Source organism: Heterodontus francisci, chromosome 7, assembly GCF_036365525.1.
Source record: "Heterodontus francisci isolate sHetFra1 chromosome 7, sHetFra1.hap1, whole genome shotgun sequence".
Lineage (NCBI taxonomy): Eukaryota > Metazoa > Chordata > Chondrichthyes > Heterodontiformes > Heterodontidae > Heterodontus > Heterodontus francisci.
The window spans coordinates 114,735,746-114,758,689 of record NC_090377.1 but is presented as its reverse complement, the minus strand read 5'-3'; the positions used below and the strand labels follow the sequence as shown (position 1 = coordinate 114,758,689).

Here is a 22,944-nt window from a genome sequence, read left to right as displayed (position 1 = left end):
CAGTTTGCAGTCTCGTATAAAATCCCAATTACCCAACTGTCTATTTTCCTGTGTTCCCAGCTGAGGGTTATGCTATGATATGGACTTCCTCCTCAGCGGTATGCCAGCAGACAGTCTATAAAATCAGCAATCCCTAGTTCCATTGGAGCAGCAGCTTAATTAAAGTATTTCAAAGTAAATGGGGGGGCACCCTGGTCCAGGATGAAAATGGGCCCCTCGATCTATGAATTTCAAATGTATTGTAAGCCACAAACAGGCCCATCTGGTTTTAACACACACCTTCAATGTCTTCAGCCTGTTATTTTAAAGCTACCTAAAGTCATTGTTTTAAAATACATTACTTAAACATGACCCAATCTCAAAATGCTTTCCATGTACCTCAATAAAAAGGGCAAGAAGCTCAAATTGAGACATTCCAACTCCTCACAATGAGCAGCAGCACTTTGCACATTTCTCCCTCAGTATACATCTGGGGTGATAAATGAGACTATCATTCCTTGTATTCCATGCAAGTGATGTAGGTACATCAAACTGACCGATTGGCATTAATACAGACTAACAGATGAGCCGCGGAACAGGAATACTTGGATCACAGCTTGGAGACTGGTCAGTCGAGTTAGGATGTTGTGAAGTTGCTCAGCTGAATGTTTAACAGTTACAATGCTGCCACTTACAATCCAAGGATTTCACACCTCTTTAACAGCAAAACAAGCATAAAGCACTTACCTTGGAACAGAAAAGCAGGAGGAGAGGTTAGTTAACAGAAGCAGTTTGGGAGAAGTTAGAAATACCAAACTACAGATGAAGTGGGTAAGGTTTTCATTAAATGAGACCAGACAATTTTACTGACTACTTGACAAGTAATAATGCTTTGCACACTGTTTCTTCTTAGTAAGCCAACCCCCTTCATATAAATGGGATTCCTGGGATTGCTGCAGTGTTCCAGTGAACATCAACGCAAGCTCGAGGAACAGCATCTCATCTACCGATTAGGCACACTACAGCCTGCCGGACTGAACATTGAGTTCAATAATTTCAGAGCATGACAGCCCCCCACTTTACTTTCATTTTTAGTTATTTTTTCTTCCTTTTTTTTTACATTCCTTTTTACACATTTTTTACAATCTTTTTTTGCATTTATTTCATTTAATCTTAGTTTGTTCAGTTTGCTTACCCACTGTTTTTTTCAGGTTGTTTTTCTTCAGGTTTGCACTTGCTGCTGTTCAATATTCAGTATTTTTTTTTTCTTCTTTTGGGCCTCCTTATCTCGAGAGACAATGGATACGCGCCTGGAGGTGGTCAGTGGTTTGTGAAGCAGCGCCTGGAGTGGCTATAAAGGCCAATTCTGGAGTGACAGGCTCTTCCACAGGTGCTGCAGAGAAATTTGTTTGTTGGGGCTGTTGCACAGTTGGCTCTCCCCTTGCGCCTCTGTCTTTTTTCCTGCCAACTACTAAGTCTCTTCGACTCGCCACAATTTAGCCCTGTCTTTATGGCTGCCCGCCAGCTCTGGCGAATGCTGGCAACTGACTCCCACGACTTGTGATCAATGTCACACGATTTCATGTCGCGTTTGCAGACGTCTTTATAACGGAGACATGGACGGCCGGTGGGTCTGATACCAGTGGCGAGCTCACTGTACAATGTGTCTTTGGGGATCCTGCCATCTTCCATGCGGCTCACATGGCCAAGCCATCTCAAGCGCCGCTGACTCAGTAGTGTGTATAAGCTGGGGATGTTGGCCGCTTCAAGGACTTCTGTGTTGGAGATATAGTCCTGCCACCTGATGCCAAGTATTCTCCGAAGGCAGCGAAGATGGAATGAATTGAGACGTCGCTCTTGGCTGGCATACGTTGTCCAGGCCTCGCTGCCGTAGAGCAAGGTACTGAGGACACAGGCCTGATACACTCGGACTTTTGTGTTCCGTGTCAGTGCGCCATTTTCCCACACTCTCTTGGCCAGTCTGGACATAGCAGTGGAAGCCTTACCCATGCGCTTGTTGATTTCTGCATCTAGAGACAGGTTACTGGTGATAGTTGAGCCTAGGTAGGTGAACTCTTGAACCACTTCCAGAGCGTGGTCGCCAATATTGATGGATGGAGCATTTCTGACATCCTGCCCCATGATGTTCGTTTTCTTGAGGCTGATGGTTAGGCCAAATTCATTGCAGGCAGACGCAAACCTGTCGATGAGACTCTGCAGGCATTCTTCAGTGCGAGATGTTAAAGCAGCATCGTCAGCAAAGAGGAGTTCTCTGATGAGGACTTTCCGTACTTTGGACTTCGCTCTTAGACGGGCAAGGTTGAACAACCTGCCCCCTGATCTTGTGTGGAGGAAAATTCCTTCTTCAGAGGATTTGAACGCATGTGAAAGCAGCAGGGAGAAGAAAATCCCAAAAAGTGTGGGTGCGAGAACACAGTTCAGTATTCAGTATATTCACACCTAATCTGTACTAATGCTTTATCTTTCAACACACCATTAACATATTGTTTGCCTTTTCTCCGTGACCTTTTGGTCAGCTATGTGGCCTGGTCCAATCTGCACCTTCTCCTTTGTTATCTCTTGCCCAACCCCCACCTCACTTGTTTATAATCTGTGACTTTTCTAATATTTGTCAGTTCCGAAGAAGGGTCACTGACCCGAAACGTTAACTCTGCTTCTCTTTCCACAGATGCTGCCAGACCTGCCGAGTGAATCCAGCATTTCTTGTTTTTGCCCCTTCATATAAAGATGGCAGAAGGCCAAATGGGAGAGAAGAGGACATCTTTACATAGCATGCACTATTCTCTCCCATTTGAAGCCAACTGACTTCTGCAGTCTATCACCACGCAGGACAGTGATCCTAGGTCTATTCCAGTTATTTTCCTGCACTGTTACTGCTCAGTTGAGAGGCCAAGAGGAAGCATGCATCTTTGAAATAAGGCAGAAGATCTACATATTCTCCTTATCCCCGACCTGTAATCTGACTAAAACGTAGTCTGGACACAAGTTTATAAAAAAGCGTTAAAATCCAAAATCTCTTACACGCCAAAATATTCAACACCTGTGTACTTGGTTAGGATTAAGGGTATGACAGTTATCTGCTGAACCCTGGGGTTAGCACTATGCCCACTTCTATTGCCGAAAAAATGTGCCGGTCCAGGATGACTTGGCTGTGATACTCAATGGCACAACTCATGAAAAATTGCCATTTGAGCAAGCTGCCAGCAAATGACTGCATTTGTAAGACCCATGCAAGAGTTACCAGCAACTTCTCCATGACATTTGCATAGCCTGCTAGCAATTAATGTCTAGGTTCACACGTGAACAAACACCACTTGGTTGAAGTTCCCACGAGGGAGGGAGACAGACAGGAACCATTCCCTGGTTTCACCAGTTCAATTTAGATCACAGATCAACAATTGGGCTGCTAGCCTTATGGGATACAGGCCATCTAGCACTTAAATGAAACAGCCATATTTTGGATTAGCACACAGTAGCTACTCACAGATGAAGCTGTGAATTCCAGGAGTCCTACTAAGATTGACATCTGTCCCAAAAGAAATTGCTTTCTTGAGCACCTTTAAAAGCTAAAATTTAGTTCCTGCTCAAATATTGAATTACACATTTACTCTACACAGGAATTTGTTTGATGTTACTAGCTCCTAGTCAAGGATCCCTTCAGCCAAATTTAGCTCTTGCCAAGTGTAAACTTCAAGTGAGTCATTATAAATTTCTTCAACAAAGGAAGATGCTGATTGCATGAGCCCTATACTTTGTCCTAATTGCATGATAGAAGCGTCTCCAACAGCAAACACAACATTGGAGGAGCTGCCATGGAATAAATAAAAGGGACCTATCTGGCTCTGGCGTCACAGCCGCGCAATCAAGAAAACAGCTGTATCCACCAGCACATATTCCACCTTGTGTCCATCGCACATGGCTTCCTGAACCTTGGAGACATGCACAGCCTCAGGACAGCCTCCAAGAAAGCATTTTTACACCAGAGGTACGAACCTCTTTCAGATGCTGATCGATCGGTTGGGCACCTACCCATTTGCTGATTTAATTGAGAACCATAACCTAGTAAGAAAGGGACAGTGTGGAAACAGCAAGTAATGCAAGCAAGAGACAGTGTGGAATCAGCAAATAATGCAAGCAAGAGACAGTGTGGAATCAGCAAATAATGGAATCATAAGACAGTGTAGAAACAACAAATACATGCAAGCAAGGGACAGTGTGGAAACAAGTGAATACATGCAATCATGCACAAGCACACTGATAGTGACTTACAGTCCTCAGCTCCAAGTCTTCCTCTGCAAAGTCAAGATGGCGTCTGACCTGTTTACTGTGGCGACTCGAGGGAACATGCTGTGGAGGTGCAAGGGAAAAGGAATGCAAAAAAAGGAAGGGAAGGAAGACCCATTTAAAATCATGCAGAAGGGAAAAAAATGACACTTTACACTGAGGGTGCAGAGAAGAGTAAAAGGATGGTTACTGCTCATCTGATGCTCTTTCCACCAGCATGAATTTGTATGGGAAAGTTAAGAACCAGCACAAGTCAAATCAAACTACATATTCCCAACTATATTGCGGAAACCCCACGAAGAAATCCTTCCTCACATTAGATTTTACAGAATAAGTCCAAAAGGTCCAGTCAGCAGCAAAGTATTAAAGTGCAATGACTTTGCCTTAGACTATGTGTAGACTGCACTCGAATACAATGGACTTGTGGATTCAAAGTTTAATGTTTTCACAGTTTAATATATGCACATCTTGATTTTCATGGTACAATGACCCATTCATGCATCTGGATATCCCTCCATAATGCTGTATCCTGGATCCCAGATGCTCAGTGGTCATCACATCTTCACAGCATCTGTGCAGATTGCTCCGCCAGACACACCGGGTGGGCACATGAACAGTTCATCTTATATGTGCATTTGTGGGCACCCAAATGAACTCTCAATCATACGTGGGCCTGTGATTTGACGGCGACCATCTGTTACTCTAAACAAAGCATCTAAGTGCTCATCTCCCTGGGGACTGCATTGAAATAAAAGGAGTTAGCATTTTCTTCCCTGAATGAAAAAATTGCTACTTTTTTTAAGTAACATTTCATACATCCCAGCCATTTCAATATTGAGGATATGGTTTAAGGAAGGCAGCTGATGGTTCTTTTAGACAGTTTTAATTATCTTTACACATCTTGATAGTGGAACATTAGAATTAAATTAGGGTTCAAAAAAAAAAAATAAATGACAGATGAGAAGATAAATGATTAAAAGATCTGAGGTGCAATTCAACAAACCAGTCCCTCGTCAATATTGACCAGAAAGGCCAGCATTTCTGCCTCTCACCACACGAGAGCGCGAAAGTACGGGAGGGCGACTCTGGCACGGAGGAGCGAGCAAGGAAGCAAGAGCAAGGAGGAGTAAGCGACTGGGACGCAGGCACGGGGAGCTAGCAAGCGAGCACGCAAGATGGAAATAAAATTTATAGCACAGGGAGCACCAACGTGCCAGTGAATTTGCCCATTTTATCCACCATTAGCAAGTTTTCCCCCAGTTGTTAGCTCTGGCTCAGTTGGTAGCACACTCGCCTGAGTCATAAGGTTGCGGGTTCCAGCCCCACTCCAGAGACTTGAGCATAAAAGAAAAAAAAAAGAGGCTGACACTCCAGCATAGTACTGAGGGAATGCTGCACTGTCTGAGGTGCTGTCTTTCAGATAAGACATTAAACCAAGGTCCCGGCTGTTCCTCAGTTGGATGTAGAGGTTCCATGGCACTATTTTAAAGAGCCGGAAAGTTATTCCCAGTGTCCTGGCCAATATTTATCCCTCAATCAATATTAAACAAACATTATTACATTGCTGTTTTTGGGACCGTGCCGTGTGCAAACTGGCCACCCCATTTCCTATATTACACCAGTGACATGTCAAAAGTAGTTCAATGGCAGCAAAGCACTTTCGAACATCCTGAAGTTGTGAAATGTGCTCGAAAATACAGGCCTTTTAGTTCTTAATGCTCTATGTATGGTTGAGGCTGTGGAATGCACTGCCAAGGTTACTGATTAAAACAGGCCCTGTTCACATTTTTTTTTTTAAACTTCATACTTGGGATGTGGGTGTTGCCGTCCTCATCATCGCCCATCTTGTTGCCCTGAGATAGTGGTGATGGGTCACCTTCTTGAACCATTGCTTGTAACAGTTAATTCAACTCAGAGGGCTTCAGAGCCAACCATGTAGGACTGGAGTCACACATAGGCCAGACTGGGTAAGGAGGATAAAATTCCTTCTCCAAAAGGAGATTAGTGAACCAGTTTTGGTTTTTTTTGTCCCCTAGCCAAGCTGTTCCAGTACAGCTACAACACTGGCATCTACCCTGCAATGTGGAAAATTACCCAGGTATGTCCTTTACACAAAAAGCAGCACAAGTCTAACCCGGCCAATTACTGCCCCATCAGTCTACTCTCAATCATCAGTAAAGTGATGGAAGGTGTCATCAAAAGTGCCATCAAGCAGCACTTGCTTAGCAATAACCTGCTCAGTGATGTTCAGTTTGGATTCCGCCAGGGCCACTCAGCTCCTAACCTCATTACAGCCTTGGTTCAAACATGGACAAAAGAGCGGAACTCGAGGTGAGTTGAGAGTGACTGCCCTTGACATCAAGGCAGCATTTGACCGAATATGACATCAAGGAGCCCGAGCAAAACTGAGGTCAATGGGAATCAGGGGGAAAACCCTCCTCTGGCTGGAGTCATACCTAGCGCAAAGGAAGATGCTTGTGGTTGTTGGAGGTCAATCATCTGAGCTCCAGGACATCACTGCAGGAGTTCTTCAGGGTAGTGTCCTAGGCCCAACCATCTTCAGCTCCTTCATCAATGACCTACCTTCAATCATAAGGTCAGAAAGGGGGATGTTCGCTGATGATTGCACAATATTCAGCACCATTCGTGACTCCTCAGATACTGAAGCAGTCTGTGTAGAAATGCAGCAAGACCTGGACAATATCCAGGCTTGAGCTGATAAGTGGCAAGTAACATTCGTGCCACACAAGTGCCTGGCAATGACCATCTCCAACAAGAGAGAATCTAACCATCTCCCCTTGACATTCAACGGCATTACCATCACTGAATCCCCCACTATCAACATCCTAGGGGCTTCCATTGACCAAAAACTGAACTGGAGTAGCCATATAAATACCGCGGCTACAAGAGCAGATCAGAGGCTAGGAATCCTGAGGCAAGTAACTCACCTCCTGACTCCCCAAAGCCTGTCCACCATCTATAAGGCACAAGTCAGGAGTGTGATGCAATACTCTTCATTTGCCTGAATGGGTGCAGCTCCAACAACACTCAAGAAGCTCGACACCATCCAGGACAAAGCAACCCACTTGATTGGCACCCAGTCTACAAACATTCACTCCCTCCACCACAGACGCACAGTGGCAGCAGTGTGTACCATCTACAAGATGCAATGCAGCAATGCACCAAGGCTCCTTAGACAGCACCTTCCAAACCCACGACCTCTACCAACTAGAAGGACAAGGGCAGCAAATGCATGGGAACACCACCACCTGCAAGTTCCCCTCCAAGTCTCACACCATCCTGACTTGGAACTATATTGCCGTTCCTTCACTGTCACTGGGTCAAAATCCTGGAACTCCCTTCCTAACAGCACTGTGGGTGTACCTACCCCAAATGGACTGCAGCGGTTCAAGAAGGCAGCTCACTACCACCTCAAGGGCAATTAGGGATGGGCAATAAATGCTGGCCTGGCCAGTGACGCCTACATCCCATGAGTGAATTAAAAAAAAGACAATCCAACAGCTTCATGGCCACTTTAACTGATACCAGCTTTTTATTTCCAGATTTTTAAAAGCTTTTTAAAATTTATAAACTGAATCACTTTAGCTAACTGCCACAATAGGATATGAGCTCATCTTCTCCAGATTACTAGTCCAGTAACATGAGAGTGTTAAATGGGTTATTGAGGGATAGGACATTAAAGGGATTAGGACTACTGTTCCTATGGAGGACACACACACCAATGGATCGGTTAGGACAAACAGCTTTTTCCATGATAGGAATTACTATGTTGTTCTATGCAATATGGGTTCTGGAAACTAGCTTTTTAGTCATAATTTTAAAATAAGCTTTCAACCAAAGTGACTTGCATTGTATTTTGTACATCGTTCAGTTGAGCCCAAGCAGGTGCACCTAATGTCCACACATGAACACAGAAAACAGAACAATTTGGACACAGCAAGGTCCCATCAAAAGCAATGAGAAATTCTGGACCAAAAATAGATTAGATATTTTTAAATGATGAAAAACTAGGAACAGTGAAGGTTCAAAGAGAGTGAGGGGTCTATGTTTACACAGATCACTAAAATATATGAATGAGGTACAAAAATAATTTTAAAAAGGGTAATGGAATGGTATTCTTTATAACTAGAGTGCTGGAATACAAAGGGGAGAAATTTTTATAACAGCTATACAAAGCCCAGGTTAGAGTACAGTGTACAGTTTTGCACACCACATTTTAGAAAGGACATAGTGGCCTTGGAAGGAGTGGAGCGCAAATTCACCAGAATCTTTGAAGGCAATAGGTCAATTTGAGAAGGATGTTGAAAAAGCATACAGGATCCTTGACTTTATAAAAGGCATAGAGTACAAAAGCAACAAAGTTAGCTAAAGCTTTATAAATCACTGGAAGGCGCAACTAGAATATTGTGGCCGATGCTGAGCACCACACTTCAAGAGATATGTCAAGGCCTCAAAAAGGGTGCAAAAATTTACTGGAACAGTCCCTGGGATGAGGGACTTCAGTTATATGGTGTGAATTGAGAAGCTGGGCTTGTTCTTAAGAGCAGAGAAGGTTGGAAGGGGAGATTTAAATGGTGTTCAAAACCTTGAAGGGTTTTTGATGGTAAATAAGGAGAAACTGTTTCCACTGGCAAAAAAGCTCAATCACCAAGGGACACAAATTTAAGTTAATTGGCAAAAAGAATCAGAGGGGAGATGAGACATTGTTTGATGCAGCACATGATAATCTGGAATGCAGTGCCTGAAAGGGTGGTGGAAGCAGATTCAACAGTAACTTTCAGAAGGGAATTGGATAAATACTTGAAACAGAAAAAAAATTGCAGGGCTATGGAGAAAAAGCAGGGGTGCAGGATAATTGGATAGCTTTTACCAAGAACCAGCACAGGCACGATGGGTCAAAAAGCCTCCTGCTGTGTTGTATCATATTATGATTCTAGTCAGTGACTGTGGTGGCATCACAGCTGGACCTGATCTGGTTGCAACTTGACACCCAGACCCACACTTTCCAGCAGGGGTCACTGGACCGTGATTAGGAATGGGAGATGTGGCTGACTCATCCCATTCGTGATCCAGGGTGCTGTGACTAATCATGGTGCCCTACTCTCACTCAGGCTGAGATCTGCCAACCCAGCACATACCGGGAAGCAGACCAGATACCTTTTGGGTACAATGACAGTGTTACACACAGGTATTAAAAATTAATCTGCAACAAACTTCAAATTAGGTAAAGACATGCCATCCCCTGATTCAAAGAATAAACATTAGAAAATAGTGGACAGGTAGAGCGACAGACAGTCTCTCAAATGATGGTTTCACATTTTAGTTTTAGCCTGATTTAGAGATGGACTGGCCTATTGCACATTTCTAACAGTGCTTCAGATTTCCTACATTTGTGTTTGTTATGCTCATCCCTGAAGGCAGATCTCATTAAGCATTCTAACATACGATCCCTCGACAGTCCAGCAACATAAAGAGAATTCTCTTTTATTGCACGAGCCTGATAGGGATCTCAGACCCAAGGAGGGCAGGGGAAAATGCAGGGTAACAACAGGAACAGTGGTTGAAACAATGATCACAACAGCAATAGTACAGGATGTTACTGAACTCTCAAACGTGCAGTCTTGCTCTTCACTGCTAATGATGTCATTTGCTTCTCCAGCTGGTACACATTTCAAAACCTGCACTTAACACAACAGCATGACAGGCTACACAGAAACAATACCTCTGTTGTGGGTTGACCTTGCTGGTTCAAATCGAGATCCTGTGGTCGTGTAACCTTGTCAATGTCCAAAGAATCCTGGCTAGATGTGGCAGAAGTAATACTGGATCGAGATGAGGTACTGGTTGAGCGGATGTCTGCATCGCTGACAGTTCCAGCTGAACCCGTTCTCCTATGCTGATTGGACACAGAGGGTTTAATATCATGTGTCATGGCACCAGTCTGGCGTGCTGCTTCGTCCATGCTGAGGGAGGCCTGTTCCAGTTGGGCAGTGATATCATCCAGTGAAAGGTTGGTGTGCAAAGATTTCGGACTTCTTACTGAAGAGCCCTTTAAGCTGCCCTGCTTGGAGGATGCTCGAGTGACTGATTGTTTCTGAGCAGATTTGGCTTCTTTGCTGGACATCTGAACAGGCACCTCCTCTTTGAGAGATTTTTTCACAACACTGTCTTGTCTGGAAGGTTCTTTGCTGATATTACTGAGTTCCTGTTCCATAGAGCAGAGATCAGCCATGAGCGCGTCCAGATCCACGCCATCTCCCTGGCTCAGCGCCTCTGAAACACGCAGCACATACAAAATTAAACAGAGAAAAAGGAAAAAGATTAGTGTCTGTGATATGTCCTAATATCCATCAGAAATCGCTCTGAACTTCAGCACTGATCAATAGGGACAGACCTGCTCTCTGAAGTGGATCTAAAATTCTACCTGGAGCTGGAAAAGCCACATTACACGCCCAGTAAAAAGATCCTGTTCTTAGATCTATATTCCTCCAACACCCAACACTTTTAATGGGGTAACAGCAAGTAGGGCATTTAACACCAAGGCACTGTGGTTCAGACAAGGCACCATGTTGATATTCTTGAATCACCAACATGGGAAACAAAAGGGAAAACAATACCACGACTGGGTTGGGGTAAAGAGAGATTTCTTCCCATCTCATATTGAAAATTGATGGAGATATTGGAAGAGATTTGCCTACATATCCTAGTTACAAACAGCCTCTACCATGAGAGGCGGATTGAAAACACTGGGTGAAGGAGCCCAGCTTTGACAGATGGGAGGGGAGAGTAAAGGAATTTCGAGAGGCATCCAACCACCAGTGTGCTGTACCTCAATAACCTGACATTAACAGCAAGATATTCTAAGCACCACTGGAAGATCTTTTTCCCATTTCCCTGCTCCTCTCAATCCATTGCTGTGGTGCAGTTTCACATGCACCGCCACCCTCTCCATCACATCATACTTCACCTGCAAGCCCAAATGGCAAGTGTTAGCATGCTAGATGTCCATGCTTAACAGTTTTCCCAGGATGGGCTGAAAAAGAAAAGGGGCCAGAGGGGTGCCCTTCAACAAATAGAATTCTGGGGGGGTGGGGGGGGTGGTGAGTGAGGGAACGGGATTTAATAATGCATTAACGTAATAATCTTTAGGAAACTAATTAGGGCAAGTCAATTTCTACCTCAATTGTTGCTCTGTTACTGTAGATGCGCCTGTTTTGCATTGGAAGGAATCTTTTTATAAAACCAATTGTTACCAAGAGCATTTGTGGAACCACAACTGCTACCTCAGCTCAGGTCAACTAATTCAACCTTTGTTGAACCTATGAGCTGCAGACCTTTGTCTATGCAGTTAAGCTACATGGGACATTTTATAACTGAGCCGAAGGGATGAATTGAGATATGCTCTTCTAACTCGAAAGAACAAATGACTCAATGGGAAAGCACACGACGTCCCAGTCTTAGCTGCTGCCCTTCTCCCTTTCCAAGGTGAGGGAGGTTGACACGGGGAGCACTTCCCATTTCAAGATTAGTGTCTGCGCCAAGCCTTTATAGCACAGGGATAGTATGGATAGAAACACAGTAAAGCTTCCTCTAAAATGGCCCAAACACTCCCAGGACAGATACAGCACAGGATTGGTTGGGCAATTTGGAGTACTTCCTGCCTGCAATCAGGGGGAGCAGTTGCACCTGCAACTGGAGTGGAGAGAGCGGAGTAACTGGAGAGGAGACCACAGAGTGGAGAGTGCTGCATTTACAACTTAACTGTGGAGCTGTTGCACTTTTTAAAGGACTAAGACAACCTGCAAGTCATTTTGGAGAGGTGGGTGTTGGAGCACCAGAGAATTGTTCGTTTGCACTGTTGGGGGAGGGAGGCGGCACCAGAAGATCCAGGGGTGGGGCTGCCAAATTCTATAGAGAGCCCCTGTATTTGCTCGTGTTTATCTTCCATCCTGCAAAAAAGGGGGCTCCCTCCCCACCCCCAACTGTGTGGCTTGGGACGGCTGGAGCCTCCTGGCTGAAGAAAATTCTTATGCAACAGCAGGCAAAGAGGAGAACTGGGCAGCTCTAGCCGACCTGGGCAAAGATCCCTCCCCTAACTGGAAGACTGAACTGTAGACTCTGCAGCAAGGTGCTCCAACCACCAATTGAACAGTAACATCCTCGCAGCTCTTCTCTCCCTTCCATCACTCGGCCACCTATCCTCTCCTTGTCCTTTTCAGCCCTATCCAGCTCTACTCCCATCATATTGCTTGTGTTTAAAAGTAAACTGTTGTGTGCTTTGTTTCTTGGGGTTGGGCGCTGCTCTGCGACCCCATGGCAAGCCCCACTTCGCCAGTGGCGGGGCCTTCATGCACTTATGCTGCCGCGGCTGCTGCAGCTGCACCCGTTGCCCCGTCACCGTTTGCACTGGTAATATCAAAGCATGGGGTCAAGAGTTACGTCCATCCAAACAGGTCAATAGAGGTACGCGTGAAGGCAATGGCTGAGGTTGTCGGCCCTTCGCCCATTGTTGCTGCCTCAAAAATGTACGGGAAGACGGTGCTTTTCCTGAAGACCGAGTGGGCAGCGTCCCTGGCTCTGAGCAACAGGCTCAGCGTGTGTGGGACTTGTCTGCCAGTGGACCCCCTGGAGGCCTCTGCGCAAAGGTTCATTCTATCGAATGTCCCACCTTCATTCCTGGTGAGTGCCTCCTCCCCCACCTGCACCATCTGGGGGAGGTAAAGACAGGGCTCGCCCCAGTCCCGCTCGATCTTCGGGATAACATTCTGCCACTACCATTGGGTTGGGTGCCCTGAGTGGAGGGGAGGGCGAGGCCCCATAGGGTTGGCCCTCCCAGCCAAAATCAACCAGGAGACAACCGACCCAGTTATAATTGAAAATTTTGCCCCAACTGCTGGGGCGCTGGTGGGACAGGAGATGGCCTCCTCTCTCTGCCTCCGGTCCCAGCTCTGGCTGGATTTCCGGAGTAGGGCACTTCCATCTCCCCGGACCACTCATTGGCCTGGGGCAGAGAGGGAGGGTGGTCCTGAACCGCTGGTATCCACAGGCTCCAGTTCCATTCTCGAACTGAGAGAGGACTCCTCCGCCATCAATCCTGGGGGTGGGATCGTGACGGAGGCGGGACCAGCTGGCACGGCCGGGACGTCCGCCCCACAGTGTGTGGCGGGTGTGTCGGCCGCTGGTGGTGACAACCCAGAGGAGGATGGGGACTCGGTGTGGGGCACGGAGCATGATCTTGATTCCATTGCCATTGAGGTGGTGGCATCCCTCGTGCCTCCCACCAAGTCTCCTCTCATCCCCACAGCGGAACTCCAGGAGTTCCTCACAGCTTGCAAGGGTTGCCGTAATAAAGTTCAGCTGGCCCTCAGCCGAATCTGGCGCTGATCATCCAGTCCGTCCGTGCTGCCCTCAAGCAAGCGGGCAACGGCGTGAAACTGGTTCAGAGGCGCCGATTTAATATGTTCCTCAATGGGGGAGTGGAAGGTCGGGTGCACTTCCGCTCCCTCCTTACAGTGAGGTGTTGGTGACAGTTTTTAAGTACCTTTTACATGAAGAAAACCATAGCCAAACTCAACATCAATGGTAGCAGGGGGTCTCACCGCAGATTTCACAATCTCTCAGACCTCAGGGAAAGAAGATATGCGGTGAGCTTTCTGCAGGAAACCCACGCCGTTCCGGGAGACGAAGCTACCTGGCTCCTGGAGTGGCAGGGTGGGGTCTACATTAGTCACCTCACCTCTATTTCTAGTGGGGTGGCTATCTTGTTGGCCCCGACTTTTCAGCCAGAAATCTTGGGGTCAAGGAGCTAGTGCCGGGCCGCTTGCTCCACCTCGCCGTTTGCCTGGGAAGCATGCCGCTCCACTTTGTGAACGTGTACGCACCCAGGTCCGGCGCGTTGCAAGCGCGCTTCTTTGAAGAAGCGTCCACTTTCTTGAGTTCCATCGATAGCGGCGAGTGCATCATCCTTGGGGGGTGGGGGGAGGATTTTTAACTGTACCCTCAAGGTGGGGGATCGCTCCAGTCCCCAGCGCAGCCAAGTGTCGGTGGAGAAGTTGATGGGACTAATGAACTCCCCCAACTTGATGAACGTCTGGCGGAATCTCCGTCCCAACTCCAGCGCCTTCACGTGGAGGTCTGGAGGGGGAGGGTCCCGAATCGACCACCTTTACTTTTCGCAGGCATACGTCTTCCGCTGCTCGGCCCACCGCCTGGTGTGGGCGGAGTTCACTCCACTCTGCACGCAAGCGGGGGCAACGTACTGGCACTTTAACAACCGGTTGCTGGAGGACGAGCGATTCCGGAACTCGTTCCGTCGATTCTGGGCCGATTGGAGAAGGAAGCAGGGGACTTCCCCTCCTTGAGGCTATGGTGGGATGTGAGCAAGACTCACATCCGTGTCTTGTGTCAGGAGTACGCAAAGGGGTTGACCAAGAGGCGGGAAGCCGAGAATCGGGCACCTAGAGGGGGAGGTGCTCAACTTGGAGTCCCGCCTCGGTCATGCCGTCGCGGACCCGGCCTTGTGGCAGGCGTACAAAGAGAAGGGCACGCTGAGGGACCTGCAGCTCATAGGGTCCCAAGGCGCATATGTGAGGTTGCGGATCCAGATCCTGGATGATTTGGACTACACCTCCCTCCTCTTCTACTCGCTGGAAAAATGGCGGGGGGTCCATAAGCAGCTCGTTGAGCTGCTGGCCAATGACCGATCCTCCATCATGGATCCGGAGGGAATGGGCCTCCTGGTCCCTAATTACGGTGCGTTGTTCTCTCCGGATCCGTCCGGCGAGGACACGTGCAAAGTTTTGAGAGAGGAGCTGCCGAAGCTCAGCCCGGAGGGAGAAGAATTGGAGGCTCCGCTCATGTTGGTGGAGCTGACTGGCACCCTCCACCAGCTCTCAACGTGCAAATCCCCGGGGGTGGACGGGCTGACCATGGAGTTCCTCAGGGCGTTGTGGGATGTCCTGGGGACGATTACACTTGGGTCCTGGGGGAAAGCCTGGCGACCTGGGAGATGCCCCTCTCCTGGCGCAGGGCGGTCTTCGTCCTGCTGCCAAAGCGGGGCAACCTCCGCCTACATAAAAACTGGCGTCCGGTCTCCCTCCTCAGCACGGATTATAAGATCTTTGCCCGAGCTATGTCTACCCGCCTGGGCTTCGTGCTGGCCCACATGATCCACCCCAACCAATTCTACACGGTCCCGGGCCAGTCCATCCAGGACAACATCTACCTGGCCCAGTATCTGATCCATCTTTCCCAGAGGACTGGTCTGTCAGTCGTCTTTCTCTCCCTCGATCAGGAGAAGGAATTCGACAGGGTGAATCATGAATATCTTTTCTGGACTCTGCGCGCATTTGGACTCAGGCCGCATTTTGTGGCCCGGGTCCGACTTTTATACGCCGCCGCAGAGTGTCTGGTCAAAGTTAACAGGTCCTTGACGGTGCCCCTTCGCTTTGGGAGAGGAGTGCATCAGGGATGCCCCATGTCCGGCCAACTGCACACCATCTGCGTGGAGCCGTTCCTGCTTCGCATGAGGTTGACGGGATTGGCTCTGCACGAGCCGGCCATGCGGGTCGTCCTCTCGGCTTACGCCGATGACGTGCTCCTCGCGGTCACAAATCCCATTGACTTGCAGAGGATGCGCGACTGCCAGCAGACCTTTTCTGCCGCGTCCTGCGCGAGGATCAGTTGGGAGAAATGTCTCTTGGTGGGTCAGTGGCGGGTGGACACCCTGCCGGAGGAATTGACACCTTTTGCGTGGAGCACCGCACACCTCCTCTATCTGGGAGACCACCTTAGCCCCGCTGAGGAAACCTGGCCAGGAAACTGGCAGGAGTTGGAGGTGAAAGTCACCACTCAGCCGGGGCGCTGGACAGGACTGCTCAGAGTGCCTTCCTACAGGAGCCAAGTGCTGGTCATAAACCAACTGGTGGCCTTGATGCTGTGGTACTGGTTGGTCACTTTGGCCCTGTCCCCTGCATTCGCCACCAAGATCCAAAAGAAACTAGTTGATTTCTTCTGGGGCATGAGGAAACATTGGGTCTCTGCCGCAGTCCCAAGTCTCCCGATCGAGGAGGGCGGCCAGTCGCTATAGTGTGAGTCAACACCCAGGCTGCAACTCGACGCCTTCGAACCCTGCAGAGATACCTGAACGCAGGCGTCCTCCCAGATGGTGTGCTCTGGCAACATATTTTTTCCGCCAGTGTCACTGCCTTCAAGACAACACGCAGTTCCTGGCAGAGACCGTTAGCTGCGCCTCTGAGGGAGCTGCCCGTCTTTTACAGAGGTCTATTCCGAGTTTGGAACATGGTCACCTCCAGTCAGGGTGCTCACCTACCGGCGGAGGAGAGCGCCTTGGCTGTCCGGGCGGCCGACTCCAAGGACAGACTGGCAAGCAGAGGAGTTGCCGAAGCCCCCAGGACGCCCCTCACTGCGGGTGGCGAGGGGGCTCGGGAGTGTGGAGCGCTCCCGGCAAGGCTGACCCCCGCTCGGCCGAATTGCTCATCGGATCAAAGACCCGAAACCCTCCTCCGGAGCCGGTCCCGCACAACCCGAGCCACCTCTCAGAAATGTCCTCCATGCCATTCCAATTGGCACGGAGGGGTTTCCTGTACAGGCTGCTCCTGCAGACTCTCCGCATCCTCGCCCTCATCAGCCGGCTAGACACGCCCTGGCAGTCCGTGTTGCCATCTGGCGACGAGAGGAAACCCCGATGGAGGTCTCTCTACGCGGGAGTCCTCCCCCTTTACATCAGGGACCTGGGGTGGAGGGTGCTGCACAGGCCAGTCCCGTGCAAGAGACTTTTAAGTAGGTTCATGGACTCCCATGGCTGCCTGTAATTTCTGCGGCCTGGATGAGTCCATGTATATATGTAGTGTGTGAGGTTGCAGCCCCTCTGAGTATTTGAAGGGGCTGCTCCTCAGGTTTTGGCTGCACTTCAGTCCCACGCTCCTGATCTTTGGGCACCCGGTGCGGAGGGGCACGGGCCGGGAGGAGGATCTCCTCGTTGGTCTGCTCCTGGGCCTGGCCAAGGTGGCAATTCACAAGTCCAGGCTGCGGGCCGTCAGGAGGTCCGTCCTCCCTGATTGCCTACCCCTCTTCCGCGGTTATGTTCGTGCCCGGGTATCCCTGGAGAAGGAGCATGCGGTGTCCGCTGGTACACTCGAGGCCTTCTGCGACCGGTGGGCACTGCAGGGACTGGCGTGCATAACTGACGCCAAGAACTCAGCAAAAGAAACTGGCTTAACAACAAGCAAAGGCAGAGGTTCAAAGGAACACTCGCATCATGAAGGACAGGTGGTGGGCAGACGAGGCAAAGGAAATTCAACATCTCATTGACATGAATGATATCTGTGGCTTCTTCACTGCCACAAAGACCATTTATGGCCCAAGTACTCAAGGACCAGTTCCTTTGAGGCCTAAGGATGGGAGAGATCTAATCAAAAAAAGGGAACTTGTCGACGCCCATTGAAGGGAGCTCCCACACTATCCCCATAGAGATGCATGTTTTCTGATACTTATGTGGTATGAATATTACTCGCCACTTATCAGCCCAAACCTGAAAGCTGTCCAGGTTTTGCTGCATATGAGAACAGACTACTTTATCATCTGAGGAATTATGAATAGAAATGGGGCGGCACAGTGACGCAGTGGTTAGCACCGCAGCCTCACAGCTCCAGGGACCCGGGTTGTGCGGAGTTTGCAAGTTCTCCCTGTGACTGCGTGGGTTTTCGCCGGGTGCTCCGGTTTCCTCCCACCGCCAAAGATTTGCAGGTTGGTAGGTAAATTGGCCATTGTAAATTGACCCTAGTGTAGGTAGGTGGTAGGGAATATGGGATTACTGCAGGGTTAGCATAAATGGGTGGTTGTGGTCGGCACAGACTCGGTGGGCCGAAGTGCCTGTTTCAGTGCTGTATCTCTAAATAAAATAAAAGGCGTTTTAATTTGAGTTTTGTTTTATTTATCAGTTTTTAATCATGTTATTTTTATAAAATGTACATAAAGGGGGGCTGAGGAATAAAGGCCCCCTCGCCAAAACAAACAGATTAGAGTCAGAGAGATACAGCACCGAAACAGGCCCTTCGGCCCGAGTCCACGCCGACCATCAATCACTTTTATACTCATCCTACATTAATCCCGTTTTCCCGCTCACATCCCCACCTTCCCTCAATTATCCTACCACCTACCTACAGTAAAGCTCTCTGTACACCAACCTTTTGCACGACCGGCCACATTACAATTTCTACCCTCCATAGGGGGCCGGTGAGCAAATTTCGGAAAGATAAAACACATTAGAAAGAGGGTATACTGGGTAAAAAAAAAAAAATTACATACCTCTGTTTTCCTAACATTTCTTCCCTTCGCCCACCATTTATCACAAGCAGAAACACACTGCTGCTCGACGCAGACCCGCACCATGAATTGCGCATCACCTCCCTCCGAGCACCGCCCCAGTCACTGCATTCTCACCCCCCTGCCCCTCCACACTGTCTCTGCGTGCTCACCCCCTCCCCCACAGTCTTTGTGCTAATCACCCCCCCCCACTTTCTCTGCGTGCTCACCCCCTCCCGCTCCCCCCCACACTGTCTCCGTGCTCACCCCCTCCCCCAGTCTTTGTGCTAATCCCCCCACTTTCTCGGCATACTCACTCCCTCCCGCTCCCCCCCCCCACACACTCTGCGTGCTCACCCCCTCCCGCTCCTCCCCACAGTCTCTGCGTGCTCACCCCCTCCCACACACACTGCGTGCTCACCCCTTCCCCACAGTCTTTGTGCTAACCACCCCCCCCCACTTTCTCTGCATGATTACCCCATCCCCACCATCTGTACCTGCCTACACCACACCCACCCCATCGAGTAACAATCATCCCTTCAAATCCCGCCTCCCCTGCGCTCCTATTCGATGAAGGTCCACACGCAGGCAAACTGTTCGCGCTTTTGTTTGGTGAGCTTCCACGTCAATCGCACGAGCGTCATTCTGCCCCCCACCCACCCACTGCCCCCCTTCTGCCACTTGCTGCAGGAAGCGAAGACTAGTGACTGTTGAGGTACAGGCTGAACAGCACCAACTCGCCGCTCTCTCACTGCTATCGGGGGACACACAAATGTAGCAAAATCAATCTTGACCCTTTCTGTTCTCAAGATTCTGGCCTGTGGGCCATATGTTGGACAGCTCTGCTCTACACTGCCCCATTAAACACCAAGTCAGTAACAGCATTGGTGAGATGCAGCATACAGCTCCTTTACTCCATTCCACAATATGCCTCAGTTGAACCATAATTGCACCAGTAAAACCTTTTTCCATTTCCTGAAATTTAGCAAGCTTACAATTAGTGTCACTGAGAACTGGATCTCAGTTGGCGAAACACTTTTCAGGAAGGAAAAACAAGTGACCCAGTCTTCTAAATGGCCTCCTTCTACGCGGTAAATGGCTATGATTAAGTGGCTGAACTGCATGTGTGATTTCGGACCGAGTGTTGACAAGATATTCAAATGCAAGGAGGCCCAAGAGCTGAACGCCATCCTTATCCTTGCATGAGGTGCACCTTCCAGCAGAGGGCACTAGGTAACTATCAGGAGTGAGAACTCTGCGCAACTTCGCACTCTCCAGCCGAGGGCACCACAGCCAATTTTAACAACCCCAAATGCCACTTAACAAGCTCAGCACAGACTGGAGATAAGTCACGTTCTCCTAATCATACCAGAACCCAGCAGATGGGGGATAGCAAGACATTTGTATTAAACTTACTTCAAAAACAGAGGGGTCAGGCAGAAAAGTCATCAATCTCAAATGAAAGGAGCACAATGAAAGAAAATAGAAAAAGGAGGGGAAATACCCGAAAAGTGTTCATGCAAATAAAAGCACTCGGGAATTGAATGCTGAGCTCCAGGTCCATTAAAATTCCCTCTAAAGTGAATCTGTTCATGGGATAAGTGATTGGCTCCTTAACTCCCAACCAGGGGCTTGAACAGTCTTAGTCGCATTTCTAATACAGACTGCTTCACTCTGTGGAGCAGCTGAAGGGGTGCTGCAGTTGTCCACAGTGCCTTTACAGTTGCAGCAATGATGAGTTTGTTGGCATCCTTCCATCTATGAGAGATGATGGACATGCAGCAAACAATATATTTAGATGGCATGTCTTCTCTTGGTGCACCTTTGCTAATGGCTGTGGAGTCCAATCTGAGAGGGGCAGTTCTGCCACAGTGCCGCACATGAAGCTGCCAAGTGACGTTTTGGGTTGTTCTGTTCAGCATTGGCGCCTGTTGCCAAGCTGCTGTAGCCACTGGTCATCGTAGTAGTGCACACCAGTCCTCAGGATGTGTCGCCATTTCACTCTTTCACCAGCTGTTTACTCCCAGTTGTGATAGTCGACATTTAGGGCCTTCACATCATGCTTCCAAGCGTCCTTGAAGCAGAGCTTTGGGCGCCCCACTGGTCATCTGGTCCCGGCTACCTCACCATACAGAAGGTCCTTTAGTAAGCGATCACCTTCCATCCTGTGGATGTGCCCGATCCACCAATGCCACCTTAGTTTGATTAGTGACTTCGGAGCTCTGCCTTTGCATGGACTGCCACATTGATGTTTTTGTCCTGCTAGGATGTACCTATAATGCGCTGCAGACAGTGAAGATGGAAATTGTTCAGCTTGTTTTCTTGGTAACTAAGTTGCCCATGTTTCACAGCTAACAGCAAAGTGCTGAGAACACAAGCCTTATAAGCCATCAGCTTGGTCCAAAGGGTCAGCTTGGTGTTATTCCATGCATGTTTCAGGAGTCGGCCAAAAGTGGTAGCTGCTTTCCCTATGTATGCATCAAGCTCTGCATCAAGGGACAGACCGTCACCGTGGATTGGAGTTAGCAGAATATGCTAACCACTTCCAGCAGGGTGCTATTTAGTGTGAGCAGGGGTGGAGATGCAACAGCTTGTCCCATGACCACAGTTTTCTTGACACTTATAGTCAGGGAGAACTAGTTACAGTAGCCGAGTTTGTGTGGGCGACGAGTGCAGCATAGTCAGTGTAGAGAGTTCTCTGATCAGGACGCAGTGTTTTTGCCTTCACTTTCAGTCTTGATAGATTGTAGAGCTTGCTGTCTAACCATGTGTGCAAGTAGACTCCTTCCATATCTGCAAGGAAGGCAAAGATCAGGAGCATGGAGATGATGACGCCAAACAGAGCGGGGGCTCGGACACAACCCTGTTTCTCTCCATACTTCACTCTGTCAGAAGTGGAGCCATCAAACTGTACAGTGCAGTGCATGCTGTGGTGGAAGGAATGGATGAGATAGGAACTTTAGTGGACAGCCAATTTTCCCCTGTATCTTGTAGGGCCCTGCTCTGCTGGCAGTGTTGAATGCCTTAGCAAGATCGACGAAAGGAAGGTAAAAGGATTTACCTGTTCCCTACACTTCTCTTGTAGCTGGCATATGCAAATAATCACGCCCACAGTAGATCTGCCAGCACGGAAACCACACTGCGCTTCCAGGTACAGTAGGCCTGCAAGTAAATGGAGTATTTTGAAGTATGACCCAAGTAAAGGCCTTCCCCATGACGCTAAGGAGTGAGGTGACCCTATAGTTGTTGCAGTCTCCTCTGTCACCTCGTTTTTGTATAATGATGATTTTTGTGTAATGCATCTCCTGTGTAACGGAGCCTACCTTCCAAAAGAGGTCATAAAGGTGTGGCAATAGATGGGAATTTCCGTGCTTGAGCAGTTTGGCTGGGATTCTGCCCTTGTTGGATGCTCTTCTGTTCACTAGGCAGTCTATGGTTTTCTCGAGCTGAGGTGATGAGAGTTCCTCATCTAACTCATGCATGACAGGAAGCTACGGGAGATCATCAAGCGCAGACTGGGAGACATCCAACTCACAGGAGTACAGCTCACAGTAGTGTTCATCCCAGTGGCACATCTGTTTACTTCTGTCAGCCAATACGTCACCATCTGCCGACTTCAAGAGAGCAACTTAGGTGATGGCAGGGGCAAGCGCCCTCTTGATCCCATCATACATAGCTCAAATTACCATTGTCACAGGCAGTTTGGATTTCTTGACACAAGTTGATCCAGTGTTTGTTTGTGCAGTATCTCCCTGTCTTTTGCACAGCTGCCTTAGCTACTTTCTGGTTGTGCACTTAGTTTGATGTGCATCATGTCGGCTTTGTTTTTTTGCATCCATGACATATCACATCTGAGTACATTACAAACTTGTCCTGGTTGCAGGTTCCATCATTACCAAATTATGCTTCTGCTACTTCATGGATGATTGAAGCTTGGAAGTCGCTAAGTTCATCGCTACCAGCGTCAGCACTTCCTGGTAAAGCTTTGGTGGGGAGCAATCATTCTAGCAACAGTATTAAGTGCTGGTATTTGGTATCATTGCTTCTGCAAGGGATGTTGATACATGGTGGACCATAGTGTATGGAGCTGTGGAACCTTCGGGAGTACATCTTCACTCTGGTGCTGCTAAGAGTAGTCGGTGTCATAGTTTGCACTGTGGTAGGTGCGGGTGTGGAGAACATTGGGCAGATCACGCCTTCTCATGCTGACCAGGTTTAGTTGGTGCCAATGTCCAGTCCTTGGATAACGCCATGATACCTTGTGGCGATGACTGCCCTGGAAGGAGGTGTTGGTGATGCAGAGTTCTTTTAGAG

The 22,944-nt window shown here is 48.6% G+C and overlaps 1 protein-coding gene across 7 annotated transcripts in view; it reads right to left on the bottom strand.

Moving 5' to 3' along the window:
* Nucleotides 1–22,944, bottom strand: part of LOC137372246 (ras-associated and pleckstrin homology domains-containing protein 1-like) — a 212,032-nt gene that overhangs the window by 76,036 nt on the left and 113,052 nt on the right. For 5 of the 7 annotated variants that reach the window (XM_068035920.1, XM_068035924.1, XM_068035922.1 and 2 more), the window contains exons 4-5: nt 10,028–10,578; nt 4,270–4,347 (exon numbers count right to left, since the gene is read on the bottom strand). In XM_068035920.1, coding sequence (XP_067892021.1) covers nt 4,270–4,347; nt 10,028–10,578 — 629 coding nt within the window. The remainder of the gene's footprint in view (nt 1–4,269; nt 4,348–10,027; nt 10,579–22,944) is intronic. The other 2 variants (XM_068035925.1, XM_068035926.1) reach the window with 1 other exon arrangement.